The sequence below is a fragment of the Portunus trituberculatus genome, chromosome 44 (genome assembly GCF_017591435.1).
Source record: "Portunus trituberculatus isolate SZX2019 chromosome 44, ASM1759143v1, whole genome shotgun sequence".
NCBI lineage: Eukaryota > Metazoa > Arthropoda > Malacostraca > Decapoda > Portunidae > Portunus > Portunus trituberculatus.
Genome location: NC_059298.1, coordinates 23,567,840 through 23,592,839, shown reverse-complemented (window position 1 = coordinate 23,592,839; position 25,000 = coordinate 23,567,840). Strand labels below are relative to the sequence as shown.

The following is a 25,000-nucleotide window of genomic DNA, read 5'->3' as shown; positions in this document are numbered from 1 at the left end:
AATACAGATAGATAGCTAGATAGATAGAAAGATAGGCAGGGAAATAGATGAATAAAAAGCTAAGCAGATGGACTATTTAAAAAAGACCAACTGACAGACAGACATAAAATAGAACTAAATGCAAATAACTACATAGATAGGCAGACAAACAAGCAGAGACAGATAGACAGACAGACAGACAAACAAACAGACAGACAGACAGGAGGGTAGTAGATATCAAGCCATCTCATCTCAGTTTACGTGGCTGTACTGCACGAGAGCCGCATCCTCCCAGCCATGGCTCCGCATTACTTAGTTGAGCAAAACAGACGGATAGACTGATAGAATTACAAGCAAACACGGGACAGACAGACAGGGCGGCGCCGCTCCTCTGATATCACCACCACCACCGAAGGAATATATTAGGCGTATAGTTTTTCCTTATTCTTTTCTTACTTTTTTCCTTCTTTTTCCTTCTTTTTTTTTCGTGAGTGTAATATTCGTGGTTTGTTATTTTAGGAAGATAATTTTAGTTACTTAGTTATTCTTTTCTCTTCTTTTTGTTTTGTTTTTGTTAGTATTTTAAGTGAAGTGTGTGTGTGTGTGTGTGTGTGTGTGTGTGTGTGTGTGTGTGTGTGTGTGTGTGTGGACAAGTGGGCGTATGCATGCCTAAGTGCGTGCGTGCGTGCGTACGTACGAGCGCGCAGCAGAGGTGGCTACGTGAGCTGTTGAACGCGTGGTTGAGAGAGAGAGAGAGAGAGAGAGAGAGAGAGAGAGAGAGAGAGAGAGAGAGTGAGAGTGAGTGAGTGAGTGAGTGAGTGAGTGAGAGTGAGCGAGAGAGGGAGGGAAAGAAATGTGAAAGAATAGTTGTAAGAGAGCAGATAAGTCATTTGGCAGAGGGAGGTGTACTCTCTCTCTCTCTCTCTCTCTCTCTCTCTCTCTCTCTCTCTCTCTCTCTCTCTCTCTCTCAACAATAGACTTCAGGGAATTGTTTTCATTGTCACTAAATCCCCCCACCCGTGCCTCTTGCATCCCGTCTCTTGCCTCCCCTTCCCCCTCTCGTCCCCTCCCATTCCCCCTCTCGTCCCCTCTCTTGCCCCTCCCTTCCCCTCCCCTGGCCACACCTGCAGGAAGATGAAGGTGGTAGTGCTCACGGCCTATCACACATCTGAAATACTGACGCTGCTGTGTGTGTGCGTGCGTGTGTGTGTTCGTCTATGTGTGTGTGTGTGTGTGTGTGTGGATGCAGCTGGTGGTGGTGGTGGTGGTTGTGATGGAATATTTACTTGTATTTTGGTTTCGTTTGCCTCTCCAAAGTTATCAAACGCATGCAATAATTGTGGCTGTTAAGATCGCAAGAACATAAGAACCTAAGGAGGCTGCACTAGTTGGCTGGCCGACACACAAGGCAGCTCCCAGCCACTTGAAACTTAGCATCTGCCACCATCATCCATTAACTCATCCAGCCTCCCTCTTGAAGTTAACGCCTGTGCACTTACCGCGTTTATATTACTGCATTTATATTACTGCCTTGCTCTCATTTACTGCCCTATTTGAGAGCCAATTCCTGCCTGTCTTTGCCTCGTGACGGCTATTACTGCGATTGTCTGGATGCTGGGAGGAGAAAGGCGATAGTATATTAGTTCCTTCCTCTCATTTACTCCCCTATTTGAGAGCCAATTCCTGCCTGTCTTTGCCTCGTGTCGGCTATTACTGGGATTGTCTGGATGTTTGGAGGAGAAAGACAGCTTGGTCACCTTACGCGTTATATAGATGACTGGAATAGATGTAGTAATCATGGTATTTATTAGAACTTTAACATTTTGCTTGCTATTTGGTACGTTTCACTAAATTAAACTAAACTCAGCTCAACTCTGCTCAGTTCAGCTCAACACAATCTGGCACTAGAGAGGCGCTTCAAATGGCGGTGGTGGTGGTGGTGGTGGTGGTGCTTGTGGTGGTGGTGGTGGTCAATGATTTACTTACATCGTTTGTGTGTCGGTGGATAAATGAACTGCTCGTGACTTGGGTGTATGACGCAAAGAAAGTCACGTTTTATTTATATATGTATTTATTTATTTTATTGTTTATTTTCTGATTTCTTTTTTTTTTTTTTTTTTTTTGCCTTCCGTTTCTTTCTTGATTTAGTGTTTATGAACGTTTCCCTCTCTTTCTTCCTTTCTTCTTCCTCCTCTTTCTCTTCTTTTTTCTCTTCCTCATCCTCTTCTTCCTTTTCTTCTTCCTCCTCTTTCTCTTTCTCTTTCTCTTCATCTTCTTCATCTTCTTTCTCTTTCTCTTTCTCTTTCTCCTCCTCTTCCTCTCTCTTCCTCTCCTCCTCCTCCTCCTCCTCCTCCTCCTCCTCCTCCTCCTCCTCCTCCTCCTCCTCCTCCTCCTCCTCCTGCTCTTGTCGTCGTCGTAGTTGTTGTTATTGTTGTTTTTGTCATTTGCAGTTACATCCACCACCACCACCACCACCACCACCACCACCACCACCCAACCACCACCACCACCACCACCACCACCACCACCACCACCACCACCACCACCACCATTTACCCATCCATCCTTAAAACACACACACACACACACACACACACACACACACACACACACACACACACACACACACACACACAACAGCTTTCCTTGGTCGAGTTATTATTAAAGTTATTGCGCCAGTTTGTCCTTCATTTTTTTTCTTTTTCTTTTTTTTTTTTTCTCTCTCTGCAACCCGCGCACCATTATTGTCAAAGGATCCTCTCACCACCACCACCACCACCACCACCAGTAGTAGCAGTAGTGGTGGTGGTGGTGGTGGTGGTGGTGGTGGTGGTGGTGGTGGTGGTGGTGGTGGTGACTCTCCCTCTGCTAATGTCCCTCCTCGTCTGTCCCTGTCATCCATTTATAAACTTTAATCACCAAGAGCGTGGCTTATGTACTCTGTCCCTCCCTCTGTCCCTCTCTCTGTCCCGCCGTGTCCGTCCCGCCGTGTCCGTCTGTCTGTCTGTCTGTCTGTCTGTCTGTCTGTCTTTATTATGGTCATGGGCGAGTGTTAGGTGTTGCGTCTCTCTCTCTCTCTCTCTCTCTCTCTCTCTCTCTCTCTCTCTCTCTCTCTCTCTCTCTCTCTCTCTCTCTCTCTCTCTCTCCATTTTTTCTCATTTTTTAGCATTCTCTTTCTCTTCTTCTTTTAATTGATTCTTTCTTTGTTTTGTTTTTATTCATTTTATTACTTCTGTTTTTTACCTATCTTCTCTTTCTTTCTTTCTTTCTTTCTTTCTTTCTTTCTTTTCTTTATTTTTTTCCAGTCCCCAATCTCTCTCTCTCTCTCTCTCTCTCTCTCTCTCTCTCTCTCTCTCTCTCTCTCTCTCTCTCTCTCTCTCTCTCTCTGTGTTGACCATGACGCCATAATCGCTTTGATACAGCCGTCAGGTGGAGAGAGAGAGAGAGAGAGAGAGAGAGAGAGAACTGTACTTGCATCATTAAACACTGCGTAAAATCTTAGTCTTGAGTTGAATTTAATGACCAAATTTAGCGTCACCTGGTGTAGCTTTTAATTCAGTGTTGCGTTACTAAACCTCTTCAGTACCATGACACATTTCCATATTTATTCTGGTTAGTATTAGGCGATTTTACACAGCTTTAGAAACTCATATGGGGGATTAAAATGGTGAAGACTGTGGGCCATTAATCTTCTGACCTTCATAGACCCTTGTTAATGTCAATAATATCGTCTAATCATACCCAAACTCGTAGTAAAAATGCGTCCCAGTACTGAAGGGGTTAACCTCGTATTTGGGATCTAACTTGGCGTCACTTGAATTTAATGTCAGTGTAACGGTGTCGCTTCACCAGATTTGACTACATCTCACCTGTTTTCCTTTACCTGACTTGACCTGATATGAATTGACGTGGCTTTTACCTGTTCCGGAACGTGGTCACTCTATACAAGTCACAGCTCGCGAAAATCTAAGGTAAAGTAACGTAACTTAAGCTAACCATACTTGGTCCAGCGCAGCGGAACTTAACCTGAAGTAGTCCACCCAAACATGACCGAACTCGAAAGGAAGCCTAACCCAACCCAATGTAAGCCAAACTAACCCAATCTAACACGATCCAACCCAACCAAATTAACCCCCCGACTTAATCCAACCCAACCCAAACCAACGCAACCCATACCAACTCACTTTAACCTTCCAAATTCAACCTAACCTAACCTAACCTAATCTAACCTAACCCATACCTAACTTTACACCACCAATAGTACACTAATGCTAACAAACGTGACTTTATCTAATCCAACCTAACCCAACACAACCAAAACCAAGTCACTCTAACCTACCCAAATTAAACCTGACCTAACCTAACCCAACCTAACCTAGCCCAACCCAAACCTAGCCTAACCTAACCTAACCTAACCCAACCCAACCCAACCCAACCCAGCCCAACCCAGCCCAGTCTAACCCAACCCAACCCAACCCAACTCAGCCTAACCTAACCTAACCTAACCCATCCTAACCCAATCTAAACGTGACCTTACCCTCTCCTCCATATAACCCCTTCTAACCCTCCCCTTCCCTCTCCCCTTCCGCTCAGGTGTCAGATTCCTGGTGGAGGAGGAGGAGGAGGAGAAGGAAGGGGAAGGGGATGGGGACGGAGGAGGGGCCCCATATCCCCGCTCGGACAAATATAGCAGAGGAAGGCTCATTTGGCGGGGCCGGGAGGAGGCTGGAGGTCCGCCAGACTCATCCCAGCTGGTAGTAGCTAGGAGTAATTATTTCTTGAGAGCTGTAGACGTGTGGGAGGAGGAGGAGGAGGAGGAGGAGGAGGAGGAGGAGGAGGAGGAGGAGGAGGAGGAGGAGGAGGAGGAGGAGGAGGAGGAGGAGGAGGATTGGGGGTGGGAAAGCTGGCGAGCGGACATATATGATAGAGAGAGAGAGAGAGAGAGAGAGAGAGAGAGAGAGAGAGAGAGAGAGAGAGAGAGAGTACTAGAAAAAGGTTTGGAATGGGACATAGACGTAGGAGGATGAAAGGGAACGGTTGGGTCAGTGAACTTGCTTGATGTTTAGTAAATATCTGGTTGGGAGTGTAAAGGTGAAGAAGGTACGTGCCCCGTCAGTAGTAACAGTAATAATAATAATAGTAATAATAATAATAATAATAATAATAATAATAATAATAGTAATAATAATAATAACAACGATCTTCATGCTCATATTTTCAAACACTTCCGCGCTTTATATAAATTTACACGAGTTTTTTTTAAGGTGTTTTTACTGTTCTAGAGGCGGAGTGACAAGCTTTCGACATTATTAACTGGAGAAACACTGTAGAAAACCCCGCTAGTCATCCCTGTGGCCTTGGAAAATAGTCATAGTGAGAGAGCAAAGCGTCTCTGAATACAAACATCACTGATACATTTTAAAGCTTCGTGCCTACTTCCCGTTTCTCCTGCCCACGACTAACCTTTTTTTTTTTATTATTTCATTTATTTATTTATTTATTTATTTAGGAGAGCGATGGTACCTACTTCACGTTTCTCCTGCCCACGACTAGCCTTTTATTTTATCTTATTTTATTTTATTTGTTTATTTTTATAGGATAGCGACATCAAGACACCTAAGAAACTCGATTGGCCAACTTTTTTTTTTCTCTCTTCCTACTTTTTCTTTAACGTTTTGAGAGCAGTAAGTTAAGTAGACCGTATATTTTTTTTTTCCATCTATTTTTTTGTACCCTTGGCCGCTCGTCTTGACAGCTGACTTAAAAAAAAAAAAAAAAGAGTGAATTAATAAAAACAACTGTATATTTCGCATTAACTGTATATACTCACCCTAGATCTAACAACGTAACTTAACACAAAACAATTAATTAGGAGCTTAAATGTCTGCAGCTGCTTGTTCTTCCCTTATACATATGACAGCTTCCCGTATTTCTGGTGCTCAAGTCTATTCCGCTTCACCTTGGCGCAATTTATAAGAGTCGCCCCCTTCTCGTCTTTCTTGGCTCCGTTTTCGTTGCCGGCGCCGATCTGTCAGGCCAAGTAGCCGCACCTCCCTTGTCACTCTTACGCCTGATAATCACCTTCCCTCGTCCAAGTCTTCAGTGTGTGTGTGTGTGTGTGTGTGTGTGTGTGTGTGTGTGTGTTGACAGTACTTGAGTAAATCTTTATCTTAGTATATATATAAGTTTTGAGATTTATTTATTTATTTTTCTATATATTTTTTTTTTGTTAATCTTATTCTTTCATGTTATTCTCTCTCTCTCTCTCTCTCTCTCTCTCTCTCTCTCTCTCTCTCTCTCTCTCTCTCTCTCTCTCTCTCTCTCTCTCTCTCTCTCCCACCATAAGGACGTGCAAAAATAGTTTCTTCAAGTGGACAAAAAAAAAAAAAAAAAAAAGAAAAAGAAGAGAGAGAAAAAAAAAAGTGAAAGAAAGATGAATGCACAACACTTTACAAATTAACATAAAGCAAACACACAGCCGTTTGATATTAAAGGACGACACATTACGAGCGTCACGTGAACTTGTAGGAAAAAAAAGTAGATAAATAAATCAGAGAAAAAATAAAATAAATACATCTCTTTTTACTACTACTAATTAAATGTTGAAGGGTGGGTTGGGGTGGGATGGAGGAGGAGGAGGAGGAGGAGGAGGAGGAGGAGGAGGAGGAGGAGGAGGAGAGTGGCAAATGAATTTCTCCGCCATCCCGCCTCGACTATACTATCTCTTATTAATTAAACTTTTCTGATGATGGAAGCGACAAATTTTTCTCCTACACTCTCATTTTTTCAGTGTCTCCTTGTGCCAATCTCACTTTTTGGGCGAGATAAGTGAGTAAATAAGCTTCCTCGCCTCTTCTCTTTCCACTGTCTCATGCTAACCTCCTATTTTCGACGAGGGAAGCGACAATTTTTCCTCCTATTCTCTCTCTTTTTTTTTTTTCTAGTGTCTCCTTGTGTTAATCTTCCTTTTATTACGAAGAGAGCTACAAACTTCCTCCTATCTTCACTTTTTCACTGGTTTCTTGTGCCAATCTTCCTTCTTTTAGCGAGAGAAGTGACTGAATAAACTTCCTGACTCCTCTTTTTTCACTGCTTTCTTTTGCCAATCTCCTTTTTTTTTTTTTGGCGAGAGAAGTGATTAAATAAACTTCATCTCTCTTTTCACAGCTTTCTTTTGACAATCTCCCTTTTTTAACGAGAGAAATGACTAAATAAACTTCCTCATCTCTCTTTTCACTGCTTTCTTTTGATAATCTCCCTTTTTTAACGAGAGAAGTGACTGAATAAACTTCCTCCTATCTTCTCTTTTTTCACTGCTTTCTTTTGACAATCTCCCTTTTTTACCGAGAGAAGTGACTGAATAAACTTCCTCTCTCCTCTTTTTTCACAGCTTTCTTTTGACAATCTCCCTTTTTTAACGAGAGAAATGACTAAATAAACTTCCTCTCTCCTCTCTTATCACTGTCCTATGCTAACCACCTCTTTTTCTTGACGAGGGAGAACGACAAACTTCTTTTGATCCTCTCTTCTCACTGTCTCCTTATTCCAATCTCCCTTTGTTTTGACGAGGGAATTGACATTTTTTCCTATCCTCTCTTTTCCAGTATCTTCTTATGCCAGTATCCCTTTTTTTTTTTTTTTTTTTAGAAGAGAAGCGACATTTTTTTTCTCTATTTTCTCTTTCCCAGTATCTTCTTATTCCAATCTCCCTTTTACGACGAAGGAGTGACAAATTTCCTCCTATCCTTTCTTTTTCAGTGTGTCCTTATGCCAATCCTTTCTTTCTGATGATTGATGCAACAATTTTTTTTTTCCTATCCTCTTGTACAGTATCTCTTTATGCCAATCTCCCTTTTTTTTAATGACAAGCTAAGGAGAGCGACAAACTTCCTCCTATTCTCTCTCTCTCTTACTATCGCATTGTACCAAAACTCCCTCAAAAGCACGAGGAAAGAGAAAGAGAAAACGTGAATCAACCACCGTGGTACAGTGGAACCATCGTGCTTTGGGGTCCGAGAGGTCTCCAAGCGCACGGGTTAGAATTCTGTCCACGGTCCGAGTGTAGGTTGGGCTTCCTCACTCGGGGCAACGATTTCCTAGCGGGTGGGCTTTCTGATAAGAGTACCCCCAAAAAAAAAAAAGTATCCCCATTACCCCATAAATTCCCGTGAAAAGCTCACACAGGATATATAAAAAGAAAAAAAAACCTCCATAACACTCACCAGACTTCGGAGTGCTGCCGCGGGAGGAGGAGCCGGAGCCCTGGTCAGTCTTCAGGGGACTAACACTCCTGACACTCTGCTCCGCCTGACGCTGCACCGCCATGTCTTCAGAATCAAAAGAGTCATCCTCATGCTCCGCCTCTGAGCCATGATGCGGGGGAGGGCTGTGGGCATCGGGGGGCGGGCTGGGCTTGTCTTGATGCGCTGGGCTACGTGTGGTCGGGGGTCTGGCGGGGCTGGAGGGGCGTGGAGGGCTGTGTGTGGCGGTGAAGCGGTGCAGCGACAGGCCTAGGGTGTCGCGGCTGTCCACCTTGCCATAGCCGTACAGACCCAGCAGCTCGTTCATGGCGGTCTCGGCGAATTCCTGCATGGAAGAGGAGTTCAGGTTAGAGAGAGAGAGAGAGAGAGAGAGAGAGAGAGAGAGAGAGAGAGAGAGAGAGAGAGAATTTGGACAGATACATAGATTATTCATTCTTTCATTCATTAATTTTACACTTCAGTGACATGATCATTTACGAGAGAGAGAGAGAGAGAGAGAGAGAGAGAGAGAGAGAGAGAGAGAGAGATTACCAAATATACACACATATCCACATACGCCAGTCATTGTGTCCTTTTCGTTATCCACAGTCAGTCATGAACTCAGACGTGACTTGCAGAGATCCACCTGAGGAGAGCGTGACACTTCTGTACTGCGTCTCATACAACAACACCAGAAGTAAAAAAAAAAAAAAAAAAACATTTTAATGCAGTGACAAAACTTTTACGTTCCTCCTGCGAGTGAGCTTGTGACTGGTTGACGGAATGTAGGGGAGGCTAGTCAGAAGGCAGGGTAATTTGACGGCTATTTTGAAGGGTAATTTGACCGAATCACACTATTTTACCTATATTTTCTCAAACACAGTCTTGGCCCCCTCAGTGGTATGACGCATTTTCATGTTCATTCTGCTTACTATTTTGGTGATTCTACACAACTTCAGAAACTTATGTGCGGATTACAATAGTGAACACTGTGGCCATTAATCTTCTGGCCTCCATAGACCCTTGCTAATGTCAATAAAATTATCTAATCACACCCCAAAGTCATGGTAAGAATGCGTCCCAGTACTGAAGGGGTTAAGATTCTCGTTAAGTAATCAAGTATCATGAAATGGGCCATTTTTGTATAGTTTTCGTTGACCTTGCCAAATTTCCTCTTACTTATAAAAAAGGAAACACCAGTTATGATATGAGTACAAGGCAATATTAAGTGGCGAAACACAGATTAAGACGAATATAGCACCTGTCCACCTCACCTCACCTCACCTCACCTCACCTAACCTAAACACCCCTTTGACTTCGCCCCTACAACTTAACTCAGAGTTGTGAGAGACACTCGACACCAAATTAGTTGCGGAGTAAAAGTTGCCTTATAATTTGTAACTCAAGACCCGTCTCTCTCTTTTTTTTTTGTTCTTGTGGTATCAAATTCAGCTTTCCGGTTTAACCTTCGACGACGTATAGAGTGTCAGCCTGATTAGCGTGTAAAGGAGATCGTTCATATGTATGTGTAGTGCCCGGAACTCAATTTGTTATCGTGTTTGCATATTAGCGAGGGAGGGAGTGAGGCTGGGGAGGAGGAAGGAGGGTGACGTGTGGGTTATTAGTTTGGAGTAATCCTCTGTTGTGGGTCGCAAGGTTGTGGTGATCGTTGCTGTTTGGTGGAAATTCTCATCTTTCTCATGGTACAGTCGTGGTGTGGAGCTGAGTAATCTGGACTACCATTTGTGTTTTATAATTTCCTTCTGTTTCTAATTCCACTGATATTGTGAAAACATTTGCCGCGTTCGTGTTTTGAAGAAGTTCACCGACTCCTGGTACAGTCCTGGTGGGAAACCGAGTAATCTGGATCCATTTTCCTTTTAGATTTTGCGATTTTTTTCTTTCAATCCGGATGCCTTTGATTTTGCGAACATTTTCCTTTCGTATCTTTAAATCCACCTATAACTCGGAAGACTGAATAAAACTTAACACATTAGAAAAGACTGCAACATTTTAATCGTTCAATGCACATGACCATATCTTTAACCCCTTCAATACTAGGACATTTTTCCCTTGAGATTTGTGTACGATTAGACCATTTTATTGACATTAGGAAGGGTCTCTGGAGGTCACTATCTTACTCTACGACATAAGTTTCTGAAGCTGTATAAAATCACCAGACAGTAAGAAGAATGAATATGGAAACGCGTCATGGTACTGAAGTGGCTGACTGATGGGCGCTTTGTGGTTTTTTAGTGCTATTACTTTTAATAACTCCCATGTAGAGTAATTCACGACCACCACCTTGATAGCATTACACTGGGAGGAGAGTGGCCACAGTGAGCAGACCGTGGTTGGCTCAGTGCTGGTGAGTTGTGTTCAGGAGAGGGAGGAAGCGGAGGAAAGCAGTGGTGTGGATTCCATTTGTACCAGACAGCTATACACATTTGCGGTCAAGGTTAGAAATCAAGTTAGCTTTTTCACTTTCTTTTTTTTTCCCAACTGTTTTTTAGTATCTTTCGGCAATCACAAGTTTGTCTGATCGGCTGAGAATCTTGTCTACTTTTTTTTTAGGATATTTTTGAGTTTTAGGAAGAAATTTATTTGATCGAAGAATTAAGTGAGTGAGAGAGTGATTTTCGTTTGCTAGTTTTTTTTTTTTTATTATTTATTTATTTATTTATTTATTTTTTTGTTTTTACGCCCGGTTTCACTATTAGGGCTAGGACTGGTTTTGGCATTTGGGAACCATTACCCCGATCGGAAGAGTGAGTGATATTATGTAGCTGTGTGAGTAAGTGAGTGATGTAGTGAGTGATGTAGCTGAGTGAGTGAGTGTCTTATGTAGCTGACTAGCTGACTGACTGACAGGTTGGCTTGAACGGCACCGGAAGTTAAAGAAAGAAGCGAAGAAATGGTAATGAAGTGACAAATATTTACTGCTCCTGCCAAATCTTCGCGCGGTTCTCCATGACCTACTTGAACACAGCGTAAAGACAACAAGTATTTAATCTGCCTTCCCTGTCTATTTACCCATCATCGTAACTTAATAAAGAATCGTTTTGTACTTTTCTTGTGTAATATACCCGTCATTCTAATCTTAAAGTAGTTACAATACATTTTTCTCGGTATTCACTTCACATCGTAACCTACAGGGCATTTATATAACATTTCATCTTTACCTGTCACTTTTCTTTTAGTAATATTGCGCTTCTCTTCTCAGTGTCAGGCCTTAACCCGTAACTTACTATGAGCCTTACCTGTAAAGCTGTAATACTGACATTTGTTTCTGTATTTCTAGTCTTATTCTATATATTACTCGCTGCTGTTTACCTATCACCTTTACCTGTACCTGTAACAATCCCCCTCGTAATGCTCATAATCTTCCAAGATCTAAAAGGCTAGTTTAACCCCTTCAGTACTGGGACGCATTTTTTTTCTACCATGAGTTTTGGTTATGATTGGACGGTTTTATTAACATTAGGAAGGGTCTATGGAGGTCAGAAGATTAATGGCCAGTCTTCACTATTTTTTTTATCCCTCCACATTAAGTATCTGAAGCTGTATAAATCACCACATAGTAAGCAGAATAAATACGAAAACACGTGATGGTACTGAAGGAGTGAAGTATCGAAAACATATCACTGAGTACGTCTTGTAAATGTCTTAAGCTTCGCACTGCCACTGTCATGTAATTGTTCATATTCCCTTTTAGCCGTGTTGCCCTTCAGTACTTCTATTCACACACCACCTTTTCCTATCTATATACTAAACCTATCCACATTAAACTACAACGACGTGTGTAGACTAATTATATAACATTCTACACACGCACTTATCGCCGTGACATAGCAGTTAACACCTTCAATTCTGGTTCACATTTTTACCTTGAGATTTGTTTACGACTTGACCATTTTAATGATATCGGTTAGAGTGTATGGAGATCAGAAGGTTAATGGCCACAGTCTTTACTATTCTAATCCCTTACACAAGTTTTTGAAGCTGTATAAAATCGCCAAATAGTAAGCAGAATGAATATGGAAATGTGGCATGGTAGGTCTGGAGACAGTGCAGCGGTGTGGTGCGGTGTGATGTGGTGTGGTGTAACGTGGCAGTGGTGTATGCACGTGGCTGTTGGACCGAGGAAGCCCAGTTTTGCATCTTGTCCTTGCCGACTGGTGTACAATTTCCCGTACGTATTTCCCATTAGCTGCTGCGTCCAGTGTGGCTTTGTGCCGCGAGAACCGCACTGATTACGTATGTTGCTGTGCTACACACACACACACACACACACACACACACACACACACACACACACACACACACACACGGCCCGGTAGCTCAGTGGTTAGAGCGCTGGCTTCACAAGCCAGAGGACTGGGGTTCGATTCCCCGGCCGGGTGGACATATTTGAGTGTCTCCCCTTTCACGTGTAGCCCCTGTTCACCTGGCAGTGAGTAGGTACGGGATGTAAATCGAGGAGTTGTGACCTTGTTGTCCCGGTGTGTGGTGTGTGCCTGGTCTCAGGCCTATCCGAATATCGGAAATAATGAGCTCTGAGCTCGTTCCGTAGGGTAACGTCTGGCTCTCTCGTCAGAGACTGCAGCAGATCAAACAGTGAAACACACACACACACATACCTCACACACACATACACCTCACACACACATACACACACACACACACACACACACACACACACACACACACACACACACACACCTCATACAGAAGGACGAGTGTATACAGGGTGGTTTATAATCAGGGTGATGTTATATGCTTTATTTTGCCTGCAGAGTATACATAAATCTTGAACAGAGAGAGAGAGAGAGAGAGAGAGAGAGAGAGAGAGAGAGAGAGAGAGAGAGAGAGAGAGAGAGAGAGAGAGAGACTTACATTGAGCGAGTGACGTAACCCAAAACATGAACTTAATCTCTCTCTCTCTCTCTCTCTCTCTCTCTCTCTCTCTCTCTCTCTCTGTTCAAGATTTATGTATACTCTGCAGGCAAAATAAAGCATATAACATCACCCTGATTATAAACCACCCTGTATACACTCGTCCTTCTGTATGAGGTGTATTTATACTTCATACCCATCCCTGTACACACACACACACACACACATACACACACACACACACACACACACACACACACACACACACACACACACACACACACACACACACACACACACACACACACACACACACACTGCCGCCGCTGCTGCTCCATTACCGGCTAAGCTTCAGTGCAGAACAGCTTAACGGCAAACATGAGTAAGGCCAAGACTTCAACAGTGTCGCGTTCAAAGAGAATATCGTTTTCATGTTGCTACGACTTGTCCACGCCCTCTTGAGTCAGTCCCGCCAGCCGCCCTTGCCTTGCCTTGCCTTGGTTCCTTTCCCTCCTCCAACCTACCCACCCATCCACGCTGTCTGCCTCCCTGCTATGCCTTCATGCCAGCACCTCTTCTCTCTTTTTCCTTCCACTTGTTTACTGTGCATTCGTGTGTGTCTGTGTTCCTCCTTCCTGTGTGTTAGTTGTCTTGTCCAATACTCAGTGTTTTTAACTCTCCATATTCTAGACTGTTTAGTGTGTGATTTTATGATTTGTGGTGTTGGGGTGTGTTTATCAGTCAGTCAGTCAGTCAGTCAGTTAGTTAGTCAATCATTCAGTTGGTCTATCGGCTAATTATTGAAACTGCTATTCATTCATTCACTCATTATTTATTTTACGCAGTCAGTCAGTCAGTCAGTCAGTCTATCGGTTAATTAATGAAACTGCTATTCAATTATTCACTTATTATTTATTTTATACAGTCAGTCAGTCAAGTATTCAATCAGCTAATTAATCAGTCATTTTAGAAAACAGTTGTGGTGAGAGAGCAATGTGTTTCTGAATGCGACCCTTAAGCAGGTAATCTTTAACACTTGGTTCTCTCGTTATAGCGATTTTCGAAGGCCTCTGAGTAGTCAAGCTATTTTTTTTATGGATGGTTTCTCCCTTTGATGCCATGCAGTACTTGAAGCTTCCCTAGAACCGTGAAAAATCCTTGAAAACTCGAGTAATTTTATATAGAGCCTGTTATCTTTTTTTTTTTTTTTTAATCACAATTTGCTATTTTTTTTTTTAGATCATTTTGAGGTATTTCTAAACACTATTCTGTGTGGATATTGGGAGGACCATTCTTTTAATCCGTTTTCTCTCTTTTTGGCTCTTTTAGATATTGCGAACTTTCATTTATTAGTATTATTTTCTTCAGTTGGTATATATCGATGCAGATGACTTAAAAGTGGATGAGAAAATATACCGTTGATTGATTTTGCTTTTATGCATTATTAACCCTTCAGTACCATAACGCTTACTACTTGGTGATTTTATTTAGCTTCAGAAACTTGAATGGGAATACAAATAGTGAAGACTTACTATTAATCTTCTGACCTCCATAGACCCTTCCTAATGTAAATAAAACCGTCTTATCATACTCAAACTTGTAGTAAAAATGCGTTCCAGTACTGAAGGGATTAAAGTTAGCTAAGTCTGTTCCCTCTTTTCTTTTCTTTCTTATTTTAACCTTATGGTGATTGTGAACAGTGCTTTAGTGGTTCTCCTGCCTTTTACAATATAGTTGAGAGTAAAAGAAAAATGTCGAGATGTGTTTTTTAAGGGTAGGAGGGAGATAGATAGGAGATGTGTTTTTTGAAGGTAGGAGGGAGATGGATAGGCCAAGACAAAGAAAAGGAAAAATGAAAAGAAATCCCATTATACAATATAGTCGAGAGAAAAATAAAACGTCGAGATGTGTTTTTAAAGGTAGGATGGAGATAGGCCAAAGGAAAAGAAAAGGAAAAGGAAAAATGAAAAAAAAAAATCTCGTTCATAATACTCATTTACTTTAAAATCGGAGAGAAAGGTTTAGTAATGAAAAGTAGCAGGTTGAGTAGGTCTTTAAAATATCTTAAGTTCTACTTCAACTTTTCACAGTCCTTATTAGTCTTGTCCTCGCTAACCATTCCTAACATTCCAAGGTGACGCGTGGTTAAGAAAATCACTGAGGCTAATTAAACGCTACATTCCTCTTAATTCCCTCAGTGCTGAAACGTATTTTTTTACCTTTAGTTTTGTGTATGATTAGACGATTTTATTAGCACTAGAAAGGTTCTGTGGAGGTCGGAAGATTAATGGCCAGAGACGTCACCATTTTAATCCCCACTTAAGTTTCTGAAGCTGTATAAAATCACCAAATAGTAACCAAAACAAATAAAAAAAAATGCATCGTGGCACTGAAGGAGTTGATTCTTCCCTGTACTTTCATTGTTTTTTTTCATTCTTTATCTTCATACAATGACCGAAGACCGGCTGGCTATTTAGTTTTTTTCTCTCGCTCAGTAAAGGTCGGTAATCTGTGTTGCTTTCCTCAGATGTGTCAAGAAAAGGTCATTACACATTACTTTGTTTTGCAGGTGTGTGTGTGTGTGTGTGTGTGTGTGTGTGTGTGTGTGTGTGTGTGTGTGTGTGTGTGTGTGTGTGTGTGTGTTTAGGGCACACTCGCTGCCTACTACTTGTTCTCTGTGTATATGATTTTAAAAACGTTAGTGTCTGTATTTTCTTATTCTTGCTTTTGTTCCTGTTCACCTTGTTTCCCTATCTCTCTCTCTCTCTCTCTCTCTCTCTCTCTCTCTCTCTCTCTCTCTCTCTCTCTCTCTCTCTCTCTCTCTCTCTCTCTCTCTCTCTCTCTCTCTCTCTCTCTCTCCCTCTTTCCTTCCTCCCCCTGACATGCGGAAGTGACAAACACGTGGCTATGGACTCTGTCAGTTCTTTGTTTCTTTCAGCGAAGTCTTTTATTTATAGTCGTGAAATTATAAACACCTGCCTTCCTCTCTGTCTGTCTGTTTGTCTGTCTGTATGTGTGTCTTTTATCTTGTGAGTGGAAGATTTCGTTGCGTAATTGACTCATGTTACTAATTTGCTACTGCACTTTCACGCTTTTTAATTTAACTTATTATTTTTTGTGTCTTTCCTGCAGTGTTTAGTCATTATGGTGGCCGTTTGACTGATTACTAATCTTGCAGATTCTTAGAGAGTTTTCATGCATTACTTTGGAAGGTGGTAGTTGTTTCGTGTCGCAGTGAAAAGGACCTCCACTAAGCAGCTTCTGACTGACTGACTGACTGACAAACTGACTAATTAGCTGATTGTTTGTTTGTTTGTTTGTTGTCTGACTGACTGACTGACTGACTGACTGACTTAATATCTAACTAACTGACTGACTGACTGACTGAGTGAATGAATGACCGACTGACTGACTGACTGACTTATTATCTGACTGACTGACTAACTGAATGACTTAATATCTAACTGACTGACTGACTGACTGTTTCACTCACTCACTCACTAACAAAATAGCAGATGTTTGCTGAGATGATCTGAAGAAACTTAACGTGTGAAAGTGCCACTAAATATTACAGTTTATACTAACGTTTCCATCCACTCGTCTTCTCTTCCTCTTCCTGTCTCTCTCTCTCTCTCTCTCTCTGCTCTTCTCTCTCTCTCTCTCTCTCTCTCTCTCTCTCTCTCTCTCTCTCTCTCTCTCTCTCTCTCTCTCTCTCTCTCTCTCTCTCCTTTACTAAGAATATCTTGCTATACGGATGTCAGTTTGTTTGTCTGTCTGAGCGTTTCCTGTGGTTTGATTTTTTTTTTGTTTTTATATCGATTTTGTTTATTATTATTATTATTATTATTATTATTATTATTATTATTATTATTATTATTACTTTTTTGTCTCACATTTACTTCGTATCTGTAAGGTGTCATTTGGTACAAGTTTGTGTTGATTTAGAACTCTATATTATTTTTTCTATTACTATTATTATTATTATTATTATTTTATTTATTACTATTACTATTTCTTGATGTTGTGTTATTTACGTGCGTTCTGTTTTCCCTGACAGGTTGCGAGGGTAAGTGTGCATGTGTGAAGGTTGCCGCGTCTCACCCACCCACCTGCAGGCGTCCGTCACCACCTGCCCTCACCCATCTCTCCTTCATCCTGCTTCTCCCTCACCCTGCGTGTCTCTCACCCTGCCCCTCACTTCATCACACACCGCCACACCTCCCCTCTCCCTCTCACCCATGCCCACTCAATGCACACCTTCTTATGTCACAACGCGCCCGCACACACACACACACACACACACACACACACACACACACACACACACACACACACACACACACACTCACTCACTCACTCACTCACTCACTCACTCCTCTCCCTCTCTCTCTCTCTCTCTCTCCCCCACACATTTTACTTCCCTATACAACTCCCCATACCTAAGCCAATCCCTTTACACCCATACAGTCGTCCCTACTCCCCTTTATCCCTCCCTATCACCACTTCCTCTTCCCCCAGCAGGTGTACCGAACATTCATTCATGTCTTCATTCTAATCCTCACCATCTGTACCTTATTTATCTACCTGCCCCAGTCCTACTCTTCACATATTTACATTCTCAGCTCTCTCTTCCCCCGTCTTCCTTCACTCCCCTTCTCGTCTCCCTCCTTCCCGGCAGCGCTCGCCAGAAGGAAATCCGGCTGGTGAGTTATGAATCAAAATATTTCCTGGTCTGTGAGGGGGATGCGGCTACTTGGGATCTGCTGCCTGTGTGTGTGTGTGTGTGTGTGTGTGTGTGTGTGTGTGTGTGTGTGTGTGTTTTATTGATACCCTTCGTGTGCTTCGTGTCTTCTTGATTTGGTTGTCTGTGTTTTTTTTTTTTTTTTTTTTTTTTTTTTTTGTGTGTGTGTGTGTGTGTGTTTGTGTATTTATTCTTTTATTTATTTTTTATGAGTTCTGGAAATTAGTTATCGTATCTGTGAATTAAGTGGTGTTTTTTTTTTTTTTTTGTTCATTCACTTGTTTTGCTTTGTTTTCATTCACGTGTCAAAGGAATTGGTAACGAACGGGTTGAAGATAGTGAAAAAGAAAAGAAGTTCCACATTTTTTCGCCCCCAACGTAAATAAAAGAAAACGAAAAGTAATGAAAACACAAAACCAAAAAGGAAAGTAACAAAAATAAGTGGAGAACAATGTATTTACCGTATTGTCTTGGTATGTCTCTTTGTTTTGGATACTGAAGAAAACCAACCCTTTACTGTACACTTGGTCTGTTAATGGACAATAGGAGGAAGCAAGAGAGCCCAGCAGAGAAGATTTATGGATGCAATGAAGGAAGAACTGGTGGTGACATTTTGTAATACACGAATTCTGCAACACTTCTCCTTATACAACTATTTTCAAAGGCCACAGATAAAAATTGTTCCGGTTCTCACGAGTGTTTCTCCTGTTAATAATGTATAATTCTTGCTGTTAGTAGAATGAAAAAAAAAAAAACTTAACCTTTTCAGTACTGGGACGCATTTTTACCTTGAGCTTTTGGTGTGGTTAGACGATTTTGTATACATTAGGAAAGGTGTATGGAGGTCAAAAGATTAATAGCTACAGTCTTCACTATTTTAATACCCCACACGAGTTTCTGCAGCTTTATGGAGGTCACAAGATTAATAGCTACAGTCTTCACTATTTTAATACCCCACATGAGTTTATGCAGCTGTATAAAACCACCAGAGAGTAAGCAGAATAAATATAAAAACATGTCCCAGTACTGAAGGGGTTAAATATCCGCGTAATTTCAGCTGCTAGAGTCTTTTGAGAGAGAGGTCCGGCAGAGAAGTGTTTTGAAATATGGGCGTGACAAAGACGACGTGGATAGAGGAAGTGAAGGAGTAGGAGGAGGAGGGTTCACGGTGGCTGGGCTTTAACGGAGGTGACCAGGAGATAATGACAGTCTGTTTTACCTGCCGGATGTTACAAAAAATGAATGTTGATAATGAAAAACAAAGAAAATAAAAGAGAAAAAATGAAAATGCTGATAAAATAAATAAAGGCAAGAATGAACTCAAATGAATAAATGATTAAAATATAAATAGAAGTGATGAAGAGAAAGAGCAGTGTTCCATAAGGCACAGGTGCAAAGAGTGCCACATCTGGCAGGGCTGCGTCATCCTCTAAGAGTCACCGCACGGAGCACGAGAACGGTGCTCAATGGTGGTGACGCCGTAGAGGTGCCGCGATCCCACGGGTGTCAGCATCAACGCACCTTCGCAGGACGCGTCTCCAGGATGTGGAACTTGTTCACGGCCGCGGTACCTCACGTCCAGGAGATGAACACTCACAGTGTCAAACTGATGGCACATAAGTGGAGACAGACACTGCCAACTCCTCTGACACTCTTTGTGACGTGACACTCAGTGTAGTGCAGTGCGTGAATAGTGCTAGTGAAGTGAAACGAATAGTGCTCCATTTGCATGCTGACCATCTTGTATATTATCTATTTTTAAGTCTTGTAAATATTGTAGAGAAATAGATTGTAGTACCCTTAGAATAGGTAGCACACGACAGTGCGCCTTTGGGTACATGTTCCTTTGTATTAAGTTTTGTTTAAATAAAAAAAAAAAAAAAAAGAAGAGGTGGAAGAGAAGGAGGAAGAGTAGGAGGAAGAAGAGGAAGAGGAGTTGTTGTGGTCTTTTTTTTATCTTGGTTTATGTACGAAAATGGCAGTTAAAAAGGCAAATAATCGTTTCTATGTAGTGTTTGTCGACTGCTGTTTCTCTCTCTCTCTCTCTCTCTCTCTCTCTCTCTCTCTCTCTCTCTCTCTCTCTCTCTCTCTCTCTCTCTCTCTCTCTCTCTCTCTCACAGAGTTTCTTCCATTTACTAATTAGTTTATTTCTTGATTCCTGAGACACACATTCTTTAGCTTCTTAAATATTATAATCCTAAAACTTCCCTCCATTATAGATTCAACGGCCAACAAGTCAGGTGCTGTTGGTCCTTCCGTTTTGTTTTCTTGTATATGCCACCTCCATCGTCACCCTCTGAGCTTCGCCACACACACACACACACACACACACACACACACACACACACACACACACACACACACACACACACACACACTCTTGCATTAATTAACACCCGCCAGTCCGCTCCTCCTGAACACACGTATACTCAGCTACTTAATGTTACGTTACCCCAACACCGCGTTACTCGAGCCGTGTGTGCTTATCTGTTCTGACGTCACCTCACCGAGATTCCCTCAAGGGGGTGAAGAATGTAAGGGTCTCCACTTGCTGCTGTCCACACACCTCGCCCCGCCGCACTTCACTCACACTTCACCCCTCGCCTGCTTATTTTAATCTTCTGCTAAGTAATGACAGGCTGACACTTGCTGCTTCACTGGAGACGCTGTGGATTGTTAGTTAATGGTAGTAATGACCTTTTTGACATAGATAATGGTGCTGGGTTGTTTATTAGTACTTTTTTGTTGGTAATAAGAGATTTTTTATTTTTTTCTATTTTTTTTCTTGTATTGAGCTTCACTGGGGACGCTATGGACTGTTAGTTAATGGAGTTAATGGTAATAATGGCCCTTTGACCAATAGGCAAAGGCGCTGGTTTGTTTATTAGTCTTTTTTTTTTTTGTAGGTAATGATCCTGTTAGCTAACCCGTTCAGTGCTATGACGCGTTTTCATATATTCTCTCTCTCTCTCTCTCTCTCTCTCTCTCTCTCTCTCTCTCTCTCTCTCTCTCTCTCTCTCTCTCTCTCTCTCTCTCTCTCTCTCTCTCTCTCTCTCTCACACACACACACACACACACACACACACACACACACACACACACACACACACACACACAGTTTACTGATTATTTTATTCCCTCAGACGTGCATTGTTTAACCTCGTAAATATTATAATCCTAAAACTTCCCTCCATTATAGATTCAAAGGCCAACAAATCAGGCGCTGTTGGTCCTTCCGTTTTGTGTTTGTGCATACGCCACCTCCATCGTCACCCTCTGAGCTTCTACTACTACTTACTGATTTTATACAGCTTCAGAAACTTATGTGGGGATTAAAACAGTGCAAAATTCTGGCCATTGATCCTCTGACCTCCATAGACCCTTCCTAGTGTAAATAAAATCGCTTAATCATACTGACGCTCAAGGTAAAATATGCGTCCCAGTACTGAAGGGGTTAATGGTAGTTATGCCCCTCTGACTAATAGGTAATGGTGGTGGTTTGCTTTTTGTTTTTGTGTTGTAGTTAGTGATAGGATTGTTTTGCTGCTTTATCGATGGAACCAGGAAGATTATTTATTTGTTTTCTTCTTACAATGAGTGTTTACGTAATTATTGTATGACTGGACAAATTTTAGTACTGTCTTGTTGAAACTCTGCGAATTTTCTATTTATTTATTTATTTATTTATTTATTTTTTATCCTTGAGTGCTTCGGTAATTGTTGTGACTCCTTTTTTTTTTTATACCATGTGGGCTTTTCAGGGAAATTTATGGGGTAAAGGGGATGCTTAACTTGTTGATGACTTTATATTTTTTGACATAATTACACTAATGTCTCTTGATTGTTCGGTACTGGCCCTGTCGCTCTGTGGCACTTGTCATCACCCCTTGACTGTCTGGTGATGACTCTACGGGACTTCTTATTTCGTTTGAGTGACCGTAGATGACTTGATAAAAAAAAAAAAAGAATAGGCAGCTGGAATGTGAGGGACGAAGAGAAAGATGTCTAGAAAAAGTTGGCAGCGATTATGAAAAAAAAAAATAATATCTTTACGTCCATGTAACCGCACCAGCAAAAAAAAAAAAAAAAAAAAAAAAAAAAAAAATAATAAAATAGAATATAATTAAATAGAATAAAAACTAATCATAAAAATAAATAAAAATAAATAAAAATAAATAAATTAATGAAATATATGAAAAACAAACAAACCATAGTAATGAAATAGATATATCAGTGAATAATATTAATACATCAGATCATATTCACCCTAAGCAGACGAGAAGAACATTCCACTCACTGAATATTGAAGGGTTCTCATTCTCTTCACTTTTGACACCATAATAGATTTGGTGCACCACATTCACTATCACCACCCAAACATCACATAACACTCATACACAGTCACCTCAACGTAACTCTCACCACCTAATCACCACTTTCACTAAACTAACCATCACATAACACTCGTACACACAAGTCACATCAGCGTAACTACCACTACATAATCACCATTTTTATCACCCCTAGTATCGCCACAAGACTGGAGAAAAGTAGGTAACAATCGCCTTCTTCGTTGGTGGTTGTGTTCCCTGTGGCTGGCGTCTGGCGTGGCGAGTGTAATTGAGTCAGGGCGGGCAGAGAGCGTAGAGTTTAAGGTAACGTCACGTGGCGGCTGATGAAGCTACTCGGTGACCTCTGACTGGAGCAATAGAGAGAGAGAGAGAGAGAGAGAGAGAGAGAGAGAGAGAGAGAGAGAGAGAGAGAGAGAGAGAGATTCATTCACTCACCCATCATCATCCATCAGGTTTTTTTTTTCTATTTCTCGTTTTCTTTCTCCGTTTTTTCACTTTCTCCTTCCTACTTCGCGGTTTTAATTCTCACTTTTCATGTCAGTCGATATCACATTTCCTTCCTCCTCCTCCTCCTCCTCCTCCTCCTCCTCCTCCTCCTCCTCCTCCTCCTCCTCCTCCTCCTCCTCTTTCTTCATCCACTTATTTTTTCTTTCATTAGTTAGGAAGACGTAAATATCTGTTACTGTTTCCTTATCTTACGTAATCCTCCTCCTCCTCCTCCTCCTCCTCCTCCTCCTCCTCCTCCTCCTCCTCCTCCCACCTTTTCTTCGATTTCGTCCTTGTTCTCATATTTCTTTCTTCTATTACTGTCACAAGTCTTCTTTTCCTTATTATTTTCACTCTTTGTCTCCCTCCTTTTCCTCCTCCTCCTTTTCTTCATCTCCACTTTCATCGTTTCATTCCTTCCTTCACTTTAACACGATTTTCATTTCTTGTCTTCTTCGTCCTCCTCATCCTCCTCCTCTTCCTTTTCTCTTCTTCTTCTTCTCCTTCTCCTTCTCCTCCTCCATCTCCTCCTTCTCCTCCTATATAACTGTTCATTGACTTTCCTGTTTGGTTTTACTTTCATTTCCTTCTTACTTCCTATTCCTCCTCCTCCTCCTCCTCCTCCTCCTCCTCCTCCTCCTCCTCCTCCTCCTCCTCCACAGGCCGGATTAAATAGGGAACTCGATCCTTTGCCATGAGATGTTTCAAATTGAGCACACCTGATACGTATCCAGGGAAGCCGCCACTGGATGCCCGCCCTCAAAATGGAACACGGGATGGGCTCTTCCTTAATAACAGTTTTTAGTGATCAGGTGACGCCGCGAGGAGAGAAAGAGCAGGGGGTGGGAGGGAGGGAGGGAGGGAGGGAGTGGGAGTGGGAGAGGGTGAGGGTGAGGGTGAGAGTGAGGGTGAGGGTGAGGGAGTGGGAGTGGGAGAGGGTGAGGGTGAGGGAGAGGGAGAGGGAGAGAGAGAGAGAGAGAGAGAGAGAGAGAGAGAGAGAGAGAGAGAGAGAGAGAGAGAGAGAGAGAGAGAGAGAGAGAGAGAGAGTGTGTGTGTGTGTGTGTGTGTGTGTGTGTGTTATTTAGCTGTGATTGAATGCTGTGTGTAGTTTGGTAATATTGGTGGTGATTGCGGTGAGGGTGGTGGTTGTGGTAGTAGTAGTAGTAGTAGTAGTAGTAGTAGTAGTAGTAGTAGTAGCAGTAGCAGTAGTAAAGATAAGTCTCCTTGATACATAAAATAAGCATAATTAATTGTTATATACTTAAGTAAATAAATGAATATATACATACATACATACATACATACATACATACATACGCATTCGTCACACTTCTCTTACATTTTCTTTACACTTCCACTTTTATCAATTTTTATGGTCATGTCTCCCCGTGGCATGTGGCAGACACAGCAGCGGCTCAGATCACGCACAGGTCAACACACCCCCTTAAGAAGCTGAACTCTGAAAGGAAGCCTCGACACCCGCGCCTTCACTACGCCTCATTATAGACCAGGAAAATAAATAGAGAAGGACGAGGAGGGAAGAGTAAGATGTATGAGAGAACCATTTTTTTCTCCTTTTGCATGTGTTAGTCTCTAGTACAACAGGACAGGTAAGCAAGGAGAAACAATGCCATCCGGGGAACATTTTTTTTTATTATCATTATTATTTTGTAGTGTCTTAATTTCTATCTCCTAAGTTTCTGACGACGTAAAAAAAAATGAAAGCAGGTCTCGAGATTAGTTAAGAATAGATGAAAAAAATAGATTGCCGGGGAAATATATTTTTTTTATTATTGTTATTTTGTAGTGTGAGTCTTAATTTTATCTCCTAAGTTTCTGACGACGTAAAAAAAAAAAAAAAAAAACAAGAACCTGCTTTTTGGAATCAGGCAGAATATAAATCGATTTTTTTTTATCATTATTATTATCATTATTATTTATTTTTTTTAGTGTGAATCTTTATTTCTACCTCCTGAGTTTCTGGCAGAGTAAAAAAAAATAAATAAATAAAGCTCTTGGGATCAGTCAGGAAAATAAATAGATGAAAACGACAGCATTTCACCCGGAGATTATTATTATTATTATTATTATTATTATTATTATTATTATTATTATTTTGTAGTGTGTCTATTTCTATCCTGAGTTTCTGACACTGTATGAAAGACAAACAGCTCTTGGGATCAGTCAGGAACATAAATAGATAAAAAAAAAAAGAAAAAAAAGACGGGGAATTAATTTTTTTTATTGTTATTCTTATTTTGCAGTGAGTCTCTATTTTTATCTCCTGAATTTCTGGCAGCGTTACA

General features: G+C 41.4%; 1 protein-coding gene across 1 annotated transcript in view; it reads right to left on the bottom strand.

The window, feature by feature from the left end:
• LOC123518558 (sine oculis-binding protein homolog) overlaps window positions 1–25,000 on the bottom strand; it is a 238,463-nt gene that overhangs the window by 70,043 nt on the left and 143,420 nt on the right. Inside the window, 1 exon segment of the mRNA XM_045279408.1 lies at window positions 8,202–8,565. Coding sequence (XP_045135343.1) covers window positions 8,202–8,565 — 364 coding nt within the window.